The sequence below is a fragment of the Cydia pomonella genome, chromosome 24 (assembly GCF_033807575.1).
Source record: "Cydia pomonella isolate Wapato2018A chromosome 24, ilCydPomo1, whole genome shotgun sequence".
Classification (NCBI taxonomy): domain Eukaryota; kingdom Metazoa; phylum Arthropoda; class Insecta; order Lepidoptera; family Tortricidae; genus Cydia; species Cydia pomonella.
In genome coordinates, this window is record NC_084726.1 from 10,466,959 (window position 1) to 10,491,669 (window position 24,711).

Here is a 24,711-nt window from a genome sequence, read left to right on the forward strand (position 1 = left end):
TAATGAGCCAGGTTACAGTAAATGATCTAACTATGACTATGACTAATAACGTCACTTTCACTTTGGCGACCTTGCCTTCTCGACAATGCCTCGAACCGGATTCGTGCGACAGTTAGGTGCTTGTTTGTTTTGACGAAAAATAGAGAACTTCACCTTTTATAAAACAACGATTAAAAAGACAGTGCGATTGCCTCAAATTGTCTGACGTCTAATTTGTCTAATCGATAAAAAAGAAATATCCCGATAGACTTGTCTTCTCCTTCTTTTCCCGAGCCCATTTCCCATGTCTCTTGGGTTTCTTGATACCCCGATATCCCGATAGACTTGTGCTTCCAAAAATGCACACTGCAATGAGGGGTTGAAATCAGGTTGAAATTGTTAGGCCATGTGTATTAAAATATTCAATCATTTGCCAGAGCAATTAAGGGAACTAGCCCTTAAAAAATTAAGGCACAAACTTTTTACTTGGCTGGTTAATAAATGTGGTTATAGTACAGTCAGCATCAAATGTAGCGGATCAAACAACGCTTCCAAAGCAGGGATCGGAACCGGTTTTTTGGAAAAACTTTGAAATAAACATATATTTCGGTTTATTTTATACTCTAAATATAGGACTCGGTTGTGTTTTTAGATAACGACTTCGTATTATTAGATTGCCCAATTAGAAAGGGAATAATTAACAAAGAACGAAAAAATACCGTTTTCGTTCCCATACAAAAAATACCGGTTCCCGATCCCTGTTCCAAAGTATGTACCATTCTGTAACAGCTTAACAAAAAGTGATGCTTCTATATGCAGAACAATGAAAACTCTAAAAGATATTCGTCTGAACTTAAATTTTAAACATTTATCTATATTTGGAAAAATTATCCGGAATATCAGATACTTTTGATGCTGTTTGTGTATTTCAGTGATACATATTTTGATAATGTAAGTATTTAATCTATATTATCAGCATTAGCAAGTAAGCTAAAAATGTATAATTTGCATGACTGATTATGTCTAGACATATAGACCTATATAATTATTAGCCTAAGATCTGTTAGTACTATATCTATTGAAAAAATATTTTTTTTTAAGAATTAGAGGTATCACTATTGGCGCTGCGAGCTGTAGGCGTAGGCCTCGAGTTGAGCTTAGAAAATGTAAAAGTGAAAAATACTTAGTTCGTTGCGTCTTTAACTCACACTGGTCTTAAGAGCATCCGCCGCTATCCGCATTTTGAAAAATTTCCAGAAAATGGATCGCAAAAAAAAACGATTAAATCATAGAATCTGGTCACAAAATTTCACGAGGATCGGCTAAGAATTGCGACCTGTAGAGGGGAACATCCGGACATACGAAAGCAAAATGCCAGAGTTATCGCTAACGCTTCGGTGCCTTCGGTCAATAAAAAAGAAACAAATATACTTCTTGCAATGAATGATACTCCTGTTCTCTGTGTGTTACGATATATTTGACCACTCTAGCCGTCATTATTTATTTGATGCTGACTGTAAGCAATTATGGTTTTGACTCTCAGGTACATTAGAAGCCTCAATTTTTGCATGTATCAGCAATGAAACTGGACCAATATAAACTTAACCTCCGACCTCGCATAGTTACCTAATATTCAGGGGTCAAATTAAACTAGATATTGTAGACGAGTGTAAACCAGTTTACAAATAAAGGCAAGATTGAGCGAACGCCGCCACTTAATCCAATTAGAGAAGAATCCGATCCTACGTTTAACGCTGTAAAGGTGTTTCCGTCACGCTTATCATCTCTCTCGCTCTGATAAAATGCCCAACGACGAAGCTTTAAGAGAGGTATGGGCACTGTGAATGTCATATCGCTTTGTGTGGTAGGGCACAGCGGATGTTATTCCAGATCTAGAGCATAGATATAGGGAGCGTGCATGAACTGTAGGAGGCAGCACAGGAGCCGTCAGATTTTTGGCGCGAGGCGTAAATGTGATGTTTGTTGTTCCGATGTAGCCAGCGTTGCCAGATGGTCACAAAAGTCTTACGATTTTGAGGCAATTTTTGTGACTTTTTAAGCTAGTCGATTTTTGGATACTTAAGTTTAGTTTTGCAATTCGTATTATTTAAGATCGCACCCAAGTTTACTAGCCCTTGAACCCGTGTCCAGACGAGACAATTTTTCGCCAATCTGATGAAATTGTCCGATCTAATCAGGGGGCCTACCGCGAAAACCGAAATTCGCAAATTGCGGGAATCTTTCTCTTTTACTCTCCCTAAGACGTAATTAGAGTGACAGAGAAAAATGCCCGCAATTGACGAATTTCGATTTTCCCGGTAGCCGCCCAGGGCTATAACCGCGAAAATCGAAGTTCGTTAATTGCGGGCATTTTTCTCTGTCACTCTAATTCAGTCTTAATGATTTTGGTTGTCGCGGCAGGCCCCAGGCCGTGCGGACGCAAATGCCAATTTGGCTGCCAAATTCAACCACCGATTATGACCGATATTACCGATAAAATGGAGGTGCGGACGCGGACGCAAGAATACAAATTGGTGACGCTAGTTTTTGGGCATTTTGAAGTGAAAACTTCTTTAGCGGCGCTGTGCACTTTTTGTGATGGGGAAAAAATGTTAAACTCGCGACAGGCCACGTAACCGACAGATTCGTCAGATTGAAAATTCGTAAGACGGACACGTGACCTGATCGAAAAACTGGTACAATGTCATTGAAGCCAGTAGACCGCCGGCGCAACTTAAATATTAACGTTGTGCATTTTTAATGTTAAATAATTTTAATAGTTCTGAAGTGTTAAATTTTTAATGTAATATAAATTGTCATGTTTGGGTACGATAGACGATAGCGCAATAAATGAATATTGTATTTTACTACATAAATGATAGTACTTTTATACTGATAATTAAAGCAAGCAAAAAAAATGGTTCATATGCAAAAATATCAAAAAAATTTGGCAATTAGAGACAAATTATTTTTTACATTTCAAATATTGTTAACGATGTGCTGGTATTCCGTGAAACGAAAACGATTATCAGGCCCGAAATCGGGACTGATTTCGGACCCGAAATAGAGAAGTGTGAATGTAATTGGCGCTTAAGCGAAAGCACGAAGGGTTCCGTAACAATCCGTAATATCGAACAAATAACGGCAAAAAATCACGTTTGTTGTAATAGAGTTCTTCAATATTTATTTTATTCTGCTTTTAGTATTTGATGTTATAGTATAGCGGCAACAGAAATACATCATTTGTGAAAATGTTAACTGCTAGCTAGCTAGCTATCACGGTTCATGAGATACAGCCTGGTGACAGACAGATATATAGACGGACAGAGGAGTCTTAGTAATAGTTTTTATGTTTACGGTACGTTTTTACCCTTTGGGTACGGAATCCTAAAAATGTGACTTAAGCAGCAAAAATGTGACTTTTAGGGAAACGAAACGTAACTTATGACTCCAGAGCCCTGGCAACACTGGATGTAGCCCAAAAGATGGCAGAACCTACTATGCACAAGAAAACACGTGACGTGTAAATGTACATGTTTATGGTTGCGATTCAGGCCACAAGATGGCAGACCCTCCAACGCGCACGGTCCCTAATATATAATATTCCTAAAGATGGAGTTTAAGCCAGCTGTCAACGTAACCTCACATACGACACAGCAACTTTTTTATGTAGGTACGATTAACAAATGAATAACAGACGTATCGATAAATTATCGGCATTGATTACAATTTTATTTTTTACTTGAAAGGATTTAAACTTCCTAAAATGAACAAATAACCATTATAACACAACTTTATCGATCTAGAGCAGAGCCCAACTGGGGAAGTACCTCCACATTACAGTATTTGCAATCCTTACTGGGGATCCTTAAAGCAGATTTTTCCTACTTTTTAGTGCTTAGTAGAGTACAGCAATATTCTCATTAAAAGGTAAATATTAGCTGGACTTTTTTTTACAATGGTCTTAGTATAGATGACGTCTCGAAATTGCGAAAGACAGTTCCGAAAGGCTACAACGAAAATAATTTTGCCCAAGTATAGGTGATCTCAAATCACCTCTAGGGATAGAAGAGAATAACTCTGTTAGCCATAAAAATATCCGGTGCTCAGTCTCCGAAATGACAATGGTCAAGATTGCAAATAATCCGCACTTGGATGGCTTTAAGTAGTACAGTATTACAAGCGGCCACGGCTTCTTTACGTTTACTATTAGCTCGGGACTTAACCTCATTTACATGACCATTAATCTCATGTTAATAAATAAATTGACTAATAATCTTATTTATCTTGTGATCGCAACAACTCTTGACAATACCGTCTTAACCGTAAGGGCATATGGGGCCCGGGGCCCCGTCCTCAGGGGGCCCCGAAGGACAGACAGTAACAGTATTTGATTACCCATAAATGTTAGTTTAATTCGGTTTCTTTACTTTCCAAAAGGGTCCTTGCACAGTTTAAGACGGCCTTTGGCACACAGACGGTATAACTTGTAAAGGACATAAGTAGGATAGTTTTTATCTTAGAATTCATCCCCTAAGAGAGTTGAAATTAAGCACGAGAGTCGAGGGTTCTAAGACTGAGGGGATTGGGGGCATTGGGGCACTATATGAGAACTTATACATGGACGAAGTCGCGTGTGAATGTTAGAGTCAGATCAAGCTAAGTTGGAAGCGATTTTGATAGCCCAGCCTGTACAAGTGTTCAGTGAACGTCATAATTTTATAGAAATTTGACATTTGAAATAATACTTGCACTGTCTGGGCTGACAAAATCGCTGCTAACTTTTCTTGGTCTGACTGTAGTATTATCTTCTAACCGCCGCGCCGAGACCTATAAAAAGTTTTCTCATTCCATTGTAATTTAAATGTTCATTTTGACAAATCAAAATTGTTTTTGTCCTGGCAAGTTTTAATTTGTGGGTAGATAAGTTATATAAGTCAATAGGTTTGATTTGAGAAACCGAAACCCGTGCCATTTGAAAGGTAAACAGCCTAAACAGGTAATTGTACCAATTACTCGTTAGCATGTTTGTTCGGTTAATGTAAAGGGAGTCGATCAGTACACAATATATATGCTTACATTCTAATTGATCTGTTGCCTTTATATGATGCCCAATTAAATGGATATTGTTCAATGGGAGTTTCCGGGATTTCATTAATCACGAGTTTTAATTTCCAGTCTGCTGATTTTATAGACACAACGATGTATAAAATGATGTTCAATAGAAATTGCAAATAATTTAAACAAACGATTAGTATTTGCAAGTTCTATATTCAGCTCCACTTTTTCTCAATTGTGTTGTAATCTCAATATGGGTAAAGACCGTCTATAAGCTTTCGTCGCATTTTACTCTTGCCACTGTACTACTTTGTACACACTCCACTTACAGAAGGTCTGTAAAGCAGGAATGAAGCTCATCCTATCGGACTGTGTCTGAGCAACGTACGTATATAAATATGAAAGTTCTTGCCTTATAACGGTCTTCCCAGCAATAAATTATATATGCCGCTCTGCGATGGCAGTATGGTTCCATTTTTATCACTTGTCACTATGCCCGTCACTTTCGCGCTTACATACTTGTTAGAACGTGACAGGAATGGTGACAAAACATAAAGAGCCGACCATCTTAGCCCTACTGATCTTACCTTAAAACAATTGCCTACCCTTATGCTACAATTATATACCTAAGAACTTGTAAAAAACAAAAACTTGTACAGGAGCAAATTACCCGCTTATTCCCGGCACGCATCGCAAAGTTCAACATTGTCTGAATTCCTGGGCCTCGGCGTTCAGCGAGAAATTAAAGCGTGAGCCGATATAAAAATACGTTGAAATCTACATTGAATTTCGTGCACGTTTCGTTGTAACAACTTGTAGACCGCAGAAGATTTTTGTAACACTAGGACTTATTGCTGGCTCACGACTCCGATTGTATGTAGCTCCCCTTAAAATCCCCTTAAATATGATTTTATTTTCGTGATAAAAACCATCATTTATCCTTTCCTGGGACACAAACCATCTTCATTCCAAATTTCATCTAAATCTGTTCAGCGGTAAGGGGAGAGCAGCACGAGAAGGGGTAACTGACAGAGTTAATACTTTCGCATTTTTTATTATTATTTGAAGTTTCAATCTGTAAGTACTTGCATACAATTATAAGACTCACGTGATTTCTATATCGTTGGCCGCCAATTTATGTAAATTGTATCTAACACTCGACTGAGAAGATGGAAAGTGACAAATGTCTAACAATAATAGCATTTTGCAAGTAGTTGTCAGAAAAGAGACTTAGACTATGACCATGGCATGGCAGAAGGCATCAGAAAGTCTACTGCGAACTTCGAAATTTGTGTATCTTTATCTCTGCAAGAGCGATAGAGATGCAAGTAAACGATTTTCTGATTCAAACAAATCTGCTAGACAAACGACACATCACGATCTGACTCATCGGAACACATTATAAGCTATCTATTCACGGACGTATGCAACAATTTATAATTATTTAAGTCATATCAGAGTCCTATTTCAGCAAAATAAACTGCAAAATCAAACGATCGATTACACCGCTCCACCATTCCCCAGACAGTATTTACTCAACTTTAGGCTAAGTGTCAACAATCCGAATAAAAGTCTAGACGGAAGCCACCAATTACCACCCACCGACCATTCCCAACCTTATCACAAGTGTATAAGGTTTATATTAAAGTAATATCTGTTGCGTCAAGTTGAATCAAACGGCAGGTCATTGTTTCCCAGCTTTTGTATGTCTGTCTGTATCGAGCGGTCCTTTGTGGTGAGTGGTGATGTAGGTTTTCCTCGTTTGTGCCAGTTGGCTAGTTTGATCTGATGGCCTTACCCTATTCATAGAAACAGGTGCTACGTTTTATCATATCGGGGCAGTTTGTTACAGAACACATTTAATTGTCGCCGCACACGCTCAGAAAGGCATTCTTATTTATTTGAAATCAGTGTGCAAAATCTCTAGACAGCGCATATTGATGTACATTTTGAGATTTTTGAGTACCTTAAGAGAGAGAATGAGAGAGAGTGACTCTAAATTCTAGCACAATTTTGCTCTCTATAATACAATTTGAAAAAATTGTGGAAGGATTTTTATTTTATTGTATGATTGGTCCATTTTTGGTAATATTGAAACGCTTACATGTAAGTAGACACAGAACGATATAGGAAATAACTTACTCATATCTTTAAATTTATTAGAACGATTCAGAAAATGGTAAATGACCCACAATAAGCTAAAAAAAGGTGTGAAATCGAAAACCCAATAAAACTCGGTCTTTGACTGTTTATGGACAGACGAGAATTCGTCCCTTCGCAGAGCAAATAGTTCCTAAGAATCCCAAGGGACTTCATTAAATAGTCCCACAATCCACTGACCCTACGCCCTTTGTAGCGGTCAGCCATCGGCCCAATTCCACTAAAATTGGGTCACTTAGAGGTTTTACCTTAAAACCAATAGGTCAGATATACTAAAGCTAGCAGAGAAAAATAACCTTAAAATTATAATGCACAAGGGTTCAGTTTGTGTACAGTCTGTTTGATACTTACGTAAAATTAAGAAGATTACCTAACAATTTGTAGACCTACAGTTTTACTATACAATTAAAACATCAGTCAACGCTTTTGCATTGGACATACGCTTTAAATCTTCTGAAGCAAGATAAATGTATAGGGAGCGTGCATGAATTGTAGGAGGCAGCACAGGAGCCGTCAGATTTTTGGCGCGAGGCGTAAATGTGATGTTTATTGTTCCGATGTAGCCCACAAGATGGCAGAACCTACTATGCATAAGAAAACACGTGACGTGTAAATGTACATGTTTATGGTTCCAATTCAGGTCACAAGATGGCAGACCCTCCAACGCGCACGATTCCTATTTAGTTATTCGGTCGGCGGTTGTGTCAGTTATGTAAACATGGTGCTTGATGTTACTCAGATGTCACATGTTTATGTAAAGTTATTCTAATTTGGGGTTGGCAATAAACGGGTGAATTTGCCAAACGCTTTTCATACAGTCCACTGAAGGCAATAAAATGTATTCGTGCAGTCAACAGAAGTTTCTAAGCGAGCAGTTTAACAATATTTATCTTTCGCGGCTGTTGTGGTAGGACAGATCTGTCGAAATGTTTGGTTTTGGAAAACTGGACCTCATAGAGCCTCGTTTTGCCGACAAATGCAAGGTGAGGTGCATTTATTTGCGAAGACCAAAAAATACTAAAACTAAAACTTTTTTAGCCCATAAAGTGTCCCACTGCTGAGACAAGCCATCCCAGACTTACTTAGCTCAGTAAGCTGGATCTCTATAAACAATTGAATTTATCCTCAGCAAACTGTATTTACCATCAGTTTTTAAACACAGGGAGGATTTTACCATAAACAAGCGCCATAGAGCTGCTTAAGTTTGAAGTTTCATTGATTTTTCTTTGTTTTAAAATTAATGGCGTCATACATCCCATGACTGGAGCAAAAAAACATAGTTTTTATTTGATAATAATATTACATTATAATTAATATTATAACAAATTGCAGTATCTTTCATTAAATACATTGAGAACATAAAAGACAAATAGGACATTCAACTTTTAACGCATAAAGTGGTCGAAATTTTTCAGATGCCGAAATAATATCAAAATACTCCAAAATTTCTCTTAAATGTCCCATGACTGGTGTCGTTAACATGATACAGATTCATTATATATCCTATATTATATTTAAACAAATCTTTCACTTTTCATGTTGTAACACTTATCATTTATCAATTGAAATAGTTGACCACGGGAAGCTTGTTGAAGGGCCGCTGGCTCAAACAATCTAATCATCGGCTCCGTTGGTGGTCGAAATGGGTCACGCAGCCACCCTTGCGCTGCGTAAAAATGGACACTAGAAAAATATAACATGAGGTGATATAGGTATAGACTCGGTCCAATGCACGGAAACCGGTTAAATTTCTAAACCGTTATCATGTACTTGGCGCAAAACGGTATTTAGGTTTCGCTCGAAAAACCGTTATTTTTAAACCGGTTTTTATTAGAACAGTTCTAGTCAAATTAACCGGTTTAGAACAATAAAAAGTGGTTTATTTCTATGACGGTGTCTATGTTTACGTGGCACACCACCAGGCCGACCGGTCGCTATGTCGCTCGTCGAATAAACCGGTTTTTAGGATACAAAAAAGTTTTTAAAACGTTCGCGTTCTTATAAAGTACGGTGGAAAACCGAAATAAACCGGTATTTTTAAAACCGGTTCAGAACCTTGACTCCGTCTATCGTAGCTAACTCTACATTTTTGATAAACCCATCCCTACTAATACGTAGTGGCTCTGTGAGCTATAGACCTCGCAATTGGCTTAAAAAATATAAATTAAATAATATTTATTTCTTCGAGTCATTACCACGGCGAACTCACAATGGTCCTAGAGCGCCATGATTCGGAACGCATTTTTACTGCGTCGAAATATCGGGAGCTCAAAAACAATACAAAAGGTAATCACGGTCCATATCCCGATCGATTTAAGTCTAGCCTGCCATACATTTATAGATGGTGATTTGTTAATTCATATTACTGCAATATTGTGCAGAAGTTAACATTCTTCGCCTAAAGCACGCACGTGTCATCATAACTATAACTCGCTGCGCGTCTACATCACAATCTGACATATCGTGAGCCTTACTGCACACACATAAGGCTCACCTATGCTCAGTAAAGTTTACAGTTAGGCGCGGCAAGTTTGGTGCTCGCCTAATTAGTATCGGGTCGGGGACCTCTCAACTCGTCCGACACTGCCCGAGAGAACGGAATATTTTGCTTTATACATTTTATAATGGCGGATTTAATGTAAAATGGCATTTTATTTAGTTTCACGTTGTCCCGTTGTATGTAGTCAAATTTTGCAAGTTTAATATGACTCACTTCCCGGTTTCCAATGAAGCTGAAAATTGGCATAGGTACATTTGTAAGTTAGATAGGGTTCTTCAAAAAAGGAGTGTACAGGTTTTTAAAGGGTCGGCAACGCGCACGTAATACCTATGGTGTTGCAGGCGTCCATAGGTGACTGCTTACCATCAGGCGGGCTGTATGATTATTTGCCACCGACGTGGTATAAAAAAAAAGGTCCGGATCCGGAGGTCGCGGGTTCAAACCCCGGGTCGGAACAATGAGTTTTTCGGAACTAATGTACGAAATATCATATGATATATACCAGTCGCTTTTCGGTGAAGGAAAACATCGTGAGGAAACCGGACTAATCCCAATAAGGCCTAGTTTACTCTCGGGGTTAGAAGGTCAGATGGCAGTCGCTTTCGTAAAAACTAGTGCCTTCGCCAATTCTGGGGTTTAGTTGTCAAGTGGACCCCAGGCTCCCACGATCCGTGGCAAATTGCCTGGGCAACGCGAGGAAGAAGAAGACATAGTAAGTTGGGTGACAATGCAATATTAAGTTACCATCGAGCTGATCTGATGATGGAGACAGGAGGTGGCCATAGGAAGTCTGTGATGAAACAGCGCAACCTAATTGTGTTTGGGGTTAGAATTGTCTCGACGAGTATTAGTTGCCCGTGGAAAGAATAGTTCAGTCAGCGATAAAAGCAAATTTTTGATAACAAACTTATTATCAATAAAGTTGGATTAACAGAGACATATTGTACAAATATCTTCTTCAACCTAGCGTTTTCCCGGCCTAGCGCCAGGGTCCGCTTTCCTATTCAATATTCTCCTCTTTGCCCGGTCTTCGGTATTCTCTTTCATACTGTAATAATAATAAAAAAAATCTTAACAGTGTTTCACGGTTTATATCCCGGTCGATTTAAATCTAGTGAAAAATCTTATTGAACTTAGAGAAAGACAATGTAAACTGTTTCCTTGAAGTCTTTTCCATATATCTCTATAGTTCGTATTCAACATACGGGGATTTAATCTCTTTTATCTTATTAGAGAATGACGCCTGACGCCAAGTATGAAAATTGGTTATTTTATTTGGATATGTCCATACTTGAACTTTTAAATGAACCCGTTTTTATTACTTTGGGGTTCACAATTCATATTCTATAATTAGGTATTAGACTTTCCACGGCTTTATAAAAATACTTATCTACTAGAATCAGACCAAGCTACATGGCATTTGCAATAACTAAGTGTGGCAATGTCATAATCAATGTCAAATTTCTATGAAAATATGACGCACTCACACATTGTCAAGTCGGTGCAAAGTTAGCACAGATGGACTCCGCCTACATACATTAGTATACATTCGCCATCAGATATATCGGAGCGCCCAAGGTGGCCACAAATATCCGAACACGCCTCTGTTGTCAAGACGTTAGAGTGCGTGTTCAGATATTTTGAGCACCTCGGCCGCTCCGATATATCTGATGGCGACAATGTCGACTGTACGATACCTACAATATCGAGGTTGCTTTAACAATTAGTTTTTCATTAACTCTAGGCCGTTTCGGCAAGTTTCACATTACTAGTTATTACTGGTTCCTATCGGGTTGCTATTAAACCAAATTGCTTCCTATTGGTTCTCGGAACAATGTGTCGGCCTTTCAGATCCTGCCTCTAGATAGAGTATATCCATATACTAATTTTATTAGACATTCCACGAAATTATTTACCGCTGTCCCGTATACACGCGAATTTTCTGAAGATGAATGAATGAATGATCGTTTATTTGCATTAAACAAGCGTGTATACTTTAGCTGTTCAATATTTCATTACAGGACGATTCTTGTTTTGCCGTGACTGGCGTACAAATATTGCTACTTACTAACTAGCTAAACTATGTACAAAATATAAAAGGTTAACTTACACGCCACAATTACTCATGCAATTCTGTACATAACACATTTTTAAATATATTTTTGATAAATGATAACATTAATGAATAATTAAATTAAATTATAATTTACAATTGATAGTATTAATCTACAGAATAGTAACAATTCTCAATTCAATGGTCTAACAATTTTTTTTTTTTTTTATATGTATGTAGGTGCAATTCTTTAAATTCATCAGAAATTATATTAAATAATTTGATAGCCATACATTAGACGTTTTTTCTGGATAATACTAGTTTAGTTATAGGTAACAGCAATTTATTTCTACGCCTGTTTCTTAATAAAAAATAATAAAAATTTGCAGGTATAGGAGTTTTATCCTGTCACAAAGGATGTGAAAGATGCTCAGTAAAATAATCATCAACTTGAAACGTTGAAAAAATGTAATAAATAACATACATAATATGTTGGTAAAGAAATAGAATGCGTTTGGAACGGAATGCCCCACTGTGGTTCTGTGAGCCACGCAAAACCAATGACTCCAGCATTTTTTAAATTTCTAGAAACTTAATCGACAAAATAACTTTGTAACTTTCAGTCTGTAAACATGTATCGGATTAAACTACTTGATGAAATTGGGCAAGTAGAAAACATAAATAAAATATACTATCTGGAAGTAGAGTACCCTATGTCTATATTGTCCCCCAATATATGGGACATGGAATATATACTTCACAATGCAAAGTCTATGTGAGGCAGTCTGTGTTCGGCCCTAACAATGTTTGCTTTGAATTCTAAATGCTTTCTTTTGTTTTGCTTCTGCTACGTATAAATATTGTGTTGGGAATGTACAGACTTAGGTCACTCGTGAAATATTTAGTTCGTTCGTTACAACGAGGCTCAACGAGGGGCGGGAGGGGGTTAGGGTCGGCAACGCGCATGTAACTCCTCTGGAGTTGCAGGCGTACATAGGCTACGGATACTGCTTACCATCAGGCGGGCCGTATGCTTGTTTGCCACCGACGTAGTATAAAAAAAAAACATACAGATAGGCGCAAAAATATGATGAAAACAATTTTTTTTTCTTACTGGTATGTCTTTTAAAAAATGCCACTAAAATTAAAACGACAATGTTTTAACTAAACCAAAACACAAAATTTCGCAGAAATATTGTAGTTATATTTTCAACATATTCTTCCTTAGCATTGATACACAAAAGCAAATATTTGTTAAACTTATCAACAATTCTCGTCCGACTCTACATATTTTTGAGCCAATCTGTATATTTTCCGTAACGTTCAATGTAGTACTTTGTCTACCATTCTTCATCAATTCTCATCTACTCAAAGGTTAACTGGAAGAAATCCCTCATAGGGATAAGTTCGCCTTTGTACTGCTTATCCTGTGCCATATTTATATTTTGTTCTTTGTACAATAAAGAGTTTATACATACATACATACTTAGAACTCTGGGAGATATTTTGAAAAGGATAAATGACTAATGAAATTTTAATGAACCTGGAATAATTCGGTTCGTATCGATGTCAAGGTTTGATTTTTATGCCACTTGATACCTTTAAGCCAGGGATACACTAGGGGACAAACGTGCCACGACACGTCGCCAGCGACGTCGGCTGAAGTGGCGCGACGTTGCCGGACTTAGTTCGACATGTTTGGTAACATTGCGCACTATATGACACTGGCGACACGTGTCGTGAGACATTTGTTCCCCAGTGCATCCCTGGCTTATCTTCTTCTCAGCAGTGTCGTGTTCAGTTGTACCAGGCATGTTTGTTCTCTGTATACTTTTCCACCATTTTTCACGGCGGCAAAGCAGATTTGATCTGGTTAGTGCAGCCTTACCTCATCTCAGTGACAATATTATGAGATCCCTAGCATCCTTCATATTGACTATTTTTGTGGCCAGGTACGAAGTATCGCATAAATAAAATTCCTTGATCGTATAAACGTATATCCTTCCTGAGGGCCTACCGCGAACCACGTTCGACGTGTTGCCTCCCTGTCACGCTTACGTACGAATTTACAAGTGCGACAGAGAGGCAACACGTAGAACGTGGTTCGCGGTAGGCCCTCTTCTTCCTGCCCCCTCCCGTGTGTCTGCCCCTGTCTCCTAGCTTCCTGGTGGTCCACTGTCAAAAGAGACGTCAGGACACAAAACATCCCACTGTGACAACAAGGGACAGATTATCCTGGCGCAGACACACAAGATCCAAATTAAGTTGGGAAAAAGGCAGAATGATGATGATAATGACTGTATAACCGCAAATCTATTCTGCATTACGACGATATGAAATAAAAATGTGATGATGATGATATTTTTTATTTATTTGACCCTAGAGTGTCCCACCGAGCAAAGGCCTCCCACCTCCCGTATTCCTGTCTTGACGCGGATATTAAAAAGATTCTTAATTCCAGGCGAAACGTCTCAACGGGAACGGGGAGCTTGCCGCCATCAAGGTGATCAAGCTCGAGCCAGGGGATGACTTCGCCATCATCCAGCAGGAGATCCTCATGATGAAGGACTGCAGACACCCCAACATAGTGGCGTACTACGGCTCGTATCTCAGGAGAGATAAGCTGTGGATCTCTATGGAGTACTGTGGGGGAGGCAGTCTGCAGGTTAGTTTCTCTCAAGATCTAAATCTCTCCTTCTTCTATAGGCAATATAGTATTGCTAATGCCACCGTGTTGGCGTTTTCTCAGGTCGGTATAGTACGGGTGGTTTTTATCATGATGGTTTCGTATCAATCTAAAACGTTCAATAGTCAAACCCATATTCAAAAAGAATACCAAAACCTCTATGGATAACTATAGGCCTATTACTATTATTCCCGTGATTTCTAAAATCCTAGAAAAAGCCATGCACGAACGTCTGTTGAACTTTCTCACTTCTTGTTCAATTTTGAATAATCAACAATATGGCTTCCGTAAAGGAAGTTCGACTACGCTAGCATGCTTTAATCTTGTAAAAATAGTAACGGAATCAATAAATGGTGATACTCCTGTAGCAGCTGTCTTCCTGGATCTCAGCAAGGCGTTCGATTTTGTAACTCATTCGGTATTATTGAACAAGCTGGAAAGGTGTGGCATAAGAGGAAACGCGCTGAACTGGATACAAAGTTACCTCTCTGAAAGAGAACAATGTACAGAAATACAGCAGATTATTAACAATGAGCTAGTGTCTGTAAGATCACAATATAAATTTAATCTATGCGGAGTGCCACAAGGGAGTATACTTGGCCCATTATTATTCCTTCTATATATTAACGATCTGCCTAACCAAGTACAACATAATTGCATAATGTTTGCAGACGACACTACTTTGATAATAAAGTCTGATAATTTAGATAACTTCAATAAAGATATAAATGACACGTTAGTTAATGTAATTCATTGGCTCAACAATAATAATTTAAAAATAAATATTAATAAAACATGTATAATGCAATTTAGAACATATAGAAGCGCAGACATCGATTTGGACATACATTACGAAACTGAGAGTGTGGAAGAAGTAGAATGCACCAGGTTTCTAGGGATTCACATAGATAAATTTTGCAGCTGGAAATGTCATGTCGCCAATGTATGTGATAGGCTCGACAAGTTCGTATTTGCTCTAAGACGACTTAGCAGAATTTCCTCTAAAGCTGTGGCCTTAACAGCCTACCACGGATATGTCTCATCCATCTTGAGCTATGGATTATTGATCTGGGGCAACTCTGTAGATGTTCATAAAGCATTCCTGGCTCAGAAAAAATGTGTGCGTGCCGTTTGCAATGTCCATTTTCAAGAGCCTTGCAGACCATTATTCAAATCTACAAAAGTTCTTCCACTGCCATGCATGTACATATTACAGGCATCTTTATTTGTGAGAGAGCACCTTGAATATTTTGACACAAATAGTAAATTTTTTCCTAGATCGACCAGACGTAGAAACCAAATATTCTTACCTAGAGCAAGAAAAAATGTGTTTAAAAATAATGTATACTCAATGGTCATTCAAATTTATAATAAATTACCAAAACACATATTGGAAACTGAACCGCGGCTATTTAAAAATGCCCTCTGTAAATGGTTATTATTAAAGTGTTACTATTCAATTCAAGAATTCATGTCCGACGAAAATCAATAAATAAATTATTTTATTATTATGTTGACCTATTGAAATTTTGTAAATTTTTCCATGATTGTATTATTTAATTGCTTTATATTGCATGCCTTACATAGGGTAGAACATAAGGACTTTTTATTCTAAGACCACCAATTGTATCAAAATACTATGTTCTTGCAATAAATATATTTCTATTTCTATTTCTATTTATCAAACATCAAGAGATAGTCACGATGAAGGACTGCAAGTGCAGGCACACCAACATAGTGGCCTACTACGGGTCGTACTTCAGGAGAGATAAGCCGTGGACCTATATGGAGTATTGTGGAGGGGGTAGCTTGCAGGTCATGTTTTTTCATTATGATTATCAAATATACCGAACTCCAAACTCCATTTTTGGTTATAAGTTGATTTTATTCGTTTCAGTCAATCATCTTTTAGGCTAGGACGGCATAAGATGCGTCTTTAACTCCCAAAAGCGTGGAGATTTTCACCTGATCAATCATCTAGACCGCTTGCGTGCACGGCTCTAACATTTTAGCGCACGTCTACGCACACACAACCGCTGTTCACAGGCCTTAAATCCACAGGTTGTGTTTAGTCAGTTTTACACATCTGTCTGTTGTGCTTGTCGTCCTTAATGTTTTCATTTCTTATATTCCAGGACATCTACCACGTGACGGGCCCGCTGACCGAGCTGCAGATAGCCTACATGTGTCGGGAGACGCTCATGGGGCTGTCGTATCTACACAGCATGGGCAAGATGCATCGGTGAGCATATTGTTATTTAACTACAATAGCTACTTAGCTACTATCCTCACAGTAACCCACAGCTAGCGTGGTCAGCACACCTCACGGGCTCTGCAATCGAGTAACTATCCCTGCGCGCATAAGTTAAGTATGCAGCTGCCTCGAGAAGGAAGCAAAATGCGCACGTACCATGTGAAGTTGCACGAGAGGGACGTTCGAACTAGCAATAATATTGTTACATTGTAGCACGGGCAGGTTGCCGCAACTCGACGACTACCGCCTATTTTGCGTAACGGGGTGGGGGTCCTGCCAGTCCAACTCCTCCAAGAATCTTATCCAACCTTTGATGTTGAATTTTGCCGAGAGGCTGTCTCTTCTGTCTTCATACACCCTCGTTATAGGGGACTGTATGTTACTTCTGATATAAAAAAAATGTTAACAGGTGTACGATGCCCCCTAATGTTTATTCATTTATTCAAATAGTCCATGACCTGTTATGACACTGGTTACCATTCTCAGTCGGACCTTACTAAGTTAAGACGTTCGAACTAATTCTACGAGCAGTGCGCGCATAGCTGTCGAGCTTTCCGCCAAACGCCTGATAGGGGTGCATTTAACGCCTATTTCATTAACTTGACGTCAGTGGCAATGACAATATCCTGTACATTTCTGAGAAGTAACGACAGTATTTACTTATATTGGACCTTTATATGTTGGACCAGCAATGTGGGTACAGTGAACTTGAGTTATTATTGCGTTTATAATTTAGTTAGTGTGGTGAATTTGGGTGCTACATAATATCATTTATTTTATCATTTCTAGGGACATAAAAGGCGCAAACATCTTGCTAACGGAATGTGGGGATGTCAAGCTGGCGGATTTCGGGGTCTCAGCTCAGATCACAGCCACCATCAACAAGCGCAAGTCCTTCATCGGGACGCCATATTGGATGGCGCCGGAGGTAAAATATAACAGATGTGATATAATGGCTATCTTGAAGCCCAGATCACTGCCACCATTAACATCAAAAAATCAGGCAACAAGGCCCATATTAAAAATACCTTATAGACAAACCTACATATAAATTTCAGTTAGGTCCAGTTCTGACGAGCTGACTTCCTTCTCTTCTCCACCTTCTTGAAACCATCCTCGTCGCAACACGTTAATATTATTAGTCCTTGTGAACAGATTCACGAAGACTCTGCATCCCTTTCTTCGTCCACTGCGTAGACTACGCTGTATGATAGTCCATACTGTTAACGGACAATTTATTTCAAATACCCAATAGTCAACAAACTCTGAATTCCAGTCATTATTTGTCAATGTTATTTACTTTTTGTTCTGCTCAGAGTTCAGCAGTCAACGGCGTATAAACTTGTCTCCAAATATAACTTCTTTCCGTTTTCCAGGTGGCAGCAGTAGAAAGAAAAGGCGGCTACAACCAGCTGTGCGACATCTGGGCGTGCGGCATCACGGCCATCGAGCTGGCGGAGCTGCAGCCGCCCATGTTCGAGCTGCACCCCATGAGGGTGCTGTTCCTCATGTCCAAGTCGGGCTTCAAGCCGCCGCAGCTGAAGGAGCGCGAGCGCTGGTCGCAACTGTTCCACGCTTTCCTTAAGTTGGCGCTTACTAAGAACCCGAAGAAGAGGCCTACAGCTGATAAGCTGCTGCAGGTACCTACTCATTTTTTATTGCTGGCCCTTGACAGTATCCTTCTGATGATCCCATCCTACCACAAAGTACAGTCAGCAAAACTATTAGCTTAGCACTTCTGCATATAAAAGTGTATGCAGGCAAAGATAATTTGAAGATCAAAGGCCAAAGATATAGCAGCATCGTTTCGAGCGATGGCGCCATAACCTTTAGGTAGTACCCGGTACGATGGCGCCACTTTTTAATATTTAACAAATTGAATACATATCAGTGAAAGATCAAAGTCAAATGGCGTTCTAAAAGTTTTAATCATGTGTCGAAAGATCGCAGTAAATTTACTGTGGCTTAAAAAATTTCTTTGACAATCCAGTAATCCACCTCTATTTCAAATTTCCTTTTCTTGCAAAAGGTGGAATGTTAATGTTGTCCTCGAGTCAACGTTTTTGGTGGCTCGTACTTACAACAAACTGACCATTAAATTGAGTCAAACAGAAGGGTTATGGGTTAGATTTTAAATGGTTTGCCTTGTCCACAGCACGCATTCTTCCAGCAAGACATGAACAAGCGGCTGGCCATAGAGTTGTTGCAGAAGTACTCCAACCCGCCCAGCGTGTGTAATAACTCGGAAATGGACGATGATGGGGTAATGTTACTAAATTACTTTTTTTATGTTTTTGACACGGTCATTCTCTGTTCCTTTCTTATAGTGTAAATTTTCTTTACTTTTTGTTACATTAAGGTCTCAATGTAACGATTAATGGAGTAAATTTTTACACGACTAGGAGAAGGATTATGATTTTTGTTACTCTAAAATACTATGTTAAAGCCTGACCAGTAATATATGATCACGCGCCATATTGCGGAATTTTGTTAGAACTAAATTCTTCATACTAAACTGAACTGTCACCCTATACATGGGAATAACAGCGCCCTCTTGACAATGATCATATATTTCTGGTCGGACTTTAGAACCGCTGGCTGGATGTCGTGATAGTGGACATAGAAGAGAACAATCCCACATTTGAGGATACCGAAGACCGGGCAAAGTGGAGAAGATTGAGCAGGACAGCGAACCCTGGCGGCTAGGCCGGGAAAAGCTGGGTTGAAGAAGAAAAAATGATAATATGTTTGTGCTGTGTGTTCTATAGAGCGTTGATATTATTTATGAATGAGGTTTCAATCGACATGTATTTATATAATTTGTATTAAGGAGGTTATGGAATATCCGTAAATGTTCGGGAAGTCTAACTCCGGAATTCATAAAACTTTATATATACCTCTGTAGGATCATGGGCAAGTTTGTACGGGGCTTGGCCCAAAAACCAACAGAGCTGAGAAATAGGTCATTTAATAGGTGTTTTTACCTATTTAATTTCATGCTATGGGCACCAAGTGGAATATAACGTAATCGAGTAGATAAAAAAAAAGATTTATTAAAAGAGATATCTCTCAGCCGTGTTGGTTTTTGGACTTTTTATAACGATAGAAATGTCAAAATGAATAAGGACAATAGAGTATCGACGGTTTGTTATCGAGGATTTAACAAGTGGAGTGGCCTTTAAGAGCTTACCCCTCTATCGAAAACCTCGGTCAATGGTCATATGTATTGTATGGGCTGACGTTTCTCTGACATGACTATTTGTACGTTACGTACAATTTCATACATTTGACGTGCCCCTCCCCCGCAAAAATCGGCAGACTGTTTTGTACAGAAAATTACAGACAAAGCGTCTCCAGTTGTTAAATCTTCCAAGTGTTGGCTTTTGGTCTGTTTATATAAATGTCAAAATTACGAAATTGACGGTTTGTTAGATTTGGCCGACGTTTACGAATAGTTTTCTAACGCGTTTATCTCATTTAGAGGATGCAAGAAATTTCCGAGTTTCTTACGTTTCGTTATTGGATTGATTCGTTATTGGATTAACACATTTAGAACACGAATTTCTTATTCTCTTATTAAAATTGCATTTGCTACGCTGGCGCTGGCGCTGTTTACTGTTGCGAGGCTTATCGCTAAAAAGCGATTTCTTCCAGTCAACCTTCGAAGTTCCGATTTGAAAGTTCCAAAATGAATTTCTATTTTATTTTGATTGCAGGCCGTTTCAAATGTGCCGCAGCGTATCGCCTCCAAGCACACGGGGCGCGGGCAGGGGCTCGGGCGCCGCGTGCCGGAGCAGGCGGCCGGCGCGCCGCGCGCGCGCCCGCGCTCGCTGCTCACCGACCACGTCGTGCCCGAGAGGGACCTCTCTTCTGGACGCGTAAGTGCACACTGAAAAAAATTCCTGTTTTTCATTGAAACATTTTGTATGGTACATTTTAATTATTTTCGTTTGAGAAAAAAATAAACAAAAGAAATGCTACTTTATTTGGTTTCTGAAAGATAACTTGACTGAAATGGAGTGTACATTGTAATGCACATTGGGCCTTACGAATTTAGAGTCGATATGGGAAAAAATACTATTCCTTAGACTTACGCGGGTATCACACTGATGCGAATTCGATTTGCATGTCGCTCCGGTATGTGAGTGTGACACCGCTATATAGCGATGGGATGAATAGTCAACGGTGCAGGGATCGGAATCGGTTTTTTGCAAAAACATCGAAATAACCATATATTTCGGTTTATTTTATACTCAATATGTAGGACTCAGTTGTGTTTTTAGATAAGGACTTCGTATTATTAGATTGCCCGATTAGGAATGAAAGAATTAACAAAGAACGAAAAAATACCGTTTTCGTTCCCATACAAAAAATACCGGTTTCCGATCCCTGCAACGGTGGCCATAATATAGTATACAATCGTGATATAATACTGAGCTTTTCAGCCGAGTACCGTGTTTAGGCAACGGAATTTGCTGAGTTGCCTAAGTACGTACGAGATTGAAAAAACTTCATTATATATATGACTATTGTATACAATACTTTTTTCAAGGCACATCTAAAATAATCCTTTTTTTACCTATATAACCTAAGTAATTAATAAAAATTGGTAAGTATCTCGGTAGATAAAAATATAGACATAAACGCGCGACTAATCTTTTTCAATTAATTTTTTTTTATAGTTGACAACAGCGTATCGAAATGAATTTCATAGTTGAGTTGGGAGCCCATACTTAAAAAGTACGCAATTATAGTTTGGTATACGAAATCTTAATTCAACCATTACAGTCGACGAGTAGAAAAATGGTAATATTTTGTCAGGTTCGCATGGAAGAGGAGCGGGCAGCGCGGCGAGGTGGCTACGACGACTCGCCGGTCATCGACCTGGACGCCGACGAGGAGCCGGCGCGCGCGCGGCTGCTCGCCTTCTCCGGCGAGCCGGAGCGGGCTGACACCGTCAAGCGAGGTGACGATACTGAATAACAAGTTTGACAATATAAACAGGTTTACCGAATATCGCGGTAGATGGCGCTGCACCGGGCGCGGTGATTTCTACATCGCGCTAGCGAAATTTTTGTTGGGATTGTATATAGGGAGCGTGCATGAACCGTAAGAGGCAGCACAGGAGCCGTCAGATTTTTGGCGCGAGGCGTAAATGTGATGTTTACTGTTACGATGTAGCCTACAAGATGGCTGAACCTACTATGCACAAGAGAACAAGTGACGTGTGAATGTACATGTTTATTGTTCAGATTCAGGCCACAAGATGGCAGATCCTCCAACGCGCACGGTCCCTATAACGGTTAGGGAATATTTCGTTCGCGGGTCATTTTAATAGCTAGTTGACGCAATTGACGCATTTATATTCGCGGCAGTTGCTGTATAAACGTTACTACGAGTGAAATGAGTATTTTTGTACTCTAGACCAGCTATTTATAAATTATATCTTAGACATTAAATTTAGTAATATAAGATATATTGTGCTGCACAATATTTCGATTGCACAATTTGTGCAGTCGAAATAGGGAAAATGGTTGATACCTTTATATTTACAGGTAACATGTTAATGCTTTTTACACAATTTTGACATAAAAATATCCACGTGCACGATTGTAACGCCGTTCTTGCGGCTATGGGACGCAGTCGTCATCTGCCAATTAACATATTATTACTGTCCAATAGTATAAAGCTGTCTTGTATTTATCCCATCACGCACTTCGCACACGCGCAGCCAATAAAGTAAGAACGATAAGCACGAAGAATTTCACACTATATTGCTGTCCCGCTCGCACAGTAGCATTGACCGCCGGCATCAGGGGGCGGGACAGGAATATAATTACGCGCGTGCGACAGAAATAGCAACAGGTGACCCGCCTGTACGTACGAAAAAAATCGTGCTAAGCGTCCTTACTTTACCACCTATTATTCTTTTCTAAATACAGAATATTACCTACCCTGCCTATGAATGAAGCCGATGGTTTTGGGTTCGAATCCCGGTAAGGGCATTTATTTGTGTGATGAGCATAAATATTTGTTCCTGAGTCATGGGTGTTCTCTATGTATTTAAGTATTTGTATATTATATATATCGTTGTTTGAGTACCCACAACACAAGCCTTCTTGGCTTACCGTGGGACTTAGTCTTTTTTTGTAAGAATGTCCCTATAATATTTATTTATTATTTACAGTTTCAGTGCACCACAGACAACCGAGCGAAGATTGGAGCGTGAAATCTCTCATGACCTGCCCGAAACACAACCCGCTAACTCCAGAAATGGCCAACGACACGATGCCCAACAGTGAAAAGTGAGTAACCGACAATTTTAAATTTTCCAGCTTCATTATTTATATTTATTTATTTACTTTAATTTCGTTATTATGTTATAGCAAGTGGTGTCGGGTGATCACGGGTGATGATATTATGAGAATGAGTCTGAGGTATATTATGAAAAAAGTTATTTTTTGTTAACATTTGTTGCGGTTATTTTCTAACAAAAATTTTAAGCGTGTTTTGTCGATTTTCAATGTGTTGAAGGTTTTAAGTTTCGAGTGTCATATATGCACTACGAGTAGATATACAATGTTTTAAAAATGTGTTTTTTCGTCTGTACGTGCATGTTTTGTCTGGATTTCTATGTTTGGCTTTACATTATATATTTTATATGTTTTTGTGAACTATGACATTTGAGCGAGGTAAGGTTTGAAGTGTGATAAGCGTGGAAAGTAAGTTTTAAAGATTTTGCCTTTGAACAGTGTTTATTATTGTTTTTTGTTTTTATATGGTCTGAAGTTAATACACTCTTTCCCAGTTAGGTATTATAATTTTTCCATTGTAATTGCATGGAATAGTAACTACAAAAAATTACTATTCTTCAACCGATATTACAATGAAGATATTTTGAGTTATTAAATATATTAAATCCGGTCACTCACGAAAACGCTCGACCGACATGTTTCACTCCGTACCGAGGAGTGTCTGGCGGAGCTTGCGTTGACGGAGCGTTTTCGACTTCGAATACGTGAGTGACTCGTTTTAACATATTTAAGAGCCCATAAACGTGCTCACTAGCCCCACTGCTAAACAATTGACATTATTTAAAGTTAACGATAGATATTTAAAAAAGGGGGCCGCTACGTACTGTATTTTGTATTGAAGTACCTTTTGAATACATCATAATAGTTTTTACGTTGCTGGATTCGTCAATCTAGGCGTCCAAAGTTAAAACGGCCGTTTTTGTTTTGAGTTCATAGATCGACGAATCAAGCAAAATAAAAAACTATTTTGATTTATTCAAAAGGTACTTAAATACAAAATACAGTACAGTCAGCGTCAAATACTTCGTAGCAGTCAAAGTGGCCAAATAGTTCGGTACACCATACTAAATATATAGTGTACCAAACTATTTGGCTATTTTGACTGCTACGAAGTATTTGACGCTGACTGTACGTAACGTAGCGGCACCCTTTTTTAAATATCTATTGTTAAAATTAAACAATCATAATTATTTTCCAGTGGCGCTAGTGAGCACGTTGATGTGCTCTTAACATGCGAATTGTTACAGTATTTATGATGATTTTGTTAGTATAGAATAAAAGTTGCATTTTGAGGTTAGAAAACTTTGCAGAATACATTTTCTACATATTTTTAAAACTGTTTTCAAAAAAACTTCAGGCCATATCCAACCTAGGTATATTCGCGCAAGTGTGCACACCTCTGTATGTCGTCTCGTTTGTTTTAGGAGCCTCTTGCAATATATAGACGAAGAATTAATGCTCAGGTAAACTGGACACCCGCATGTTCCGCATGTATGTGTGTAGTGGATAGCTGTTCGGAAACTATATTATAAATTGAAAACTACAATCAACTACTCAAACATATTAAGGGGCTCCCGTGGTTTTCATTGATTTTTGACAAGTTTTGAATCGTTACTCTTACATTTGCACTACAGATAGATTTATAAGACAAACGGCTATCGGTTCTTCAATCTTTTATCTTCATTCTTGTCTGCCGAATTTTGAAAG

At 38.8% G+C, this 24,711-nt stretch overlaps 1 protein-coding gene across 1 annotated transcript in view; it reads left to right on the forward strand.

The window, feature by feature from the left end:
- Positions 1-24,711, forward strand: part of LOC133531186 (mitogen-activated protein kinase kinase kinase kinase 5) — a 62,637-nt gene that overhangs the window by 17,621 nt on the left and 20,305 nt on the right. Inside the window, exons 2-11 of the mRNA XM_061869321.1 lie at positions 14,212-14,415; positions 16,572-16,678; positions 17,480-17,618; positions 18,067-18,330; positions 18,846-18,953; positions 20,407-20,568; positions 21,512-21,656; positions 22,878-22,995; positions 23,077-23,127; positions 24,429-24,467. Coding sequence (XP_061725305.1) covers positions 14,212-14,415; positions 16,572-16,678; positions 17,480-17,618; positions 18,067-18,330; positions 18,846-18,953; positions 20,407-20,568; positions 21,512-21,656; positions 22,878-22,995; positions 23,077-23,127; positions 24,429-24,467 — 1,337 coding nt within the window. The remainder of the gene's footprint in view (positions 1-14,211; positions 14,416-16,571; positions 16,679-17,479; positions 17,619-18,066; positions 18,331-18,845; positions 18,954-20,406; positions 20,569-21,511; positions 21,657-22,877; positions 22,996-23,076; positions 23,128-24,428; positions 24,468-24,711) is intronic.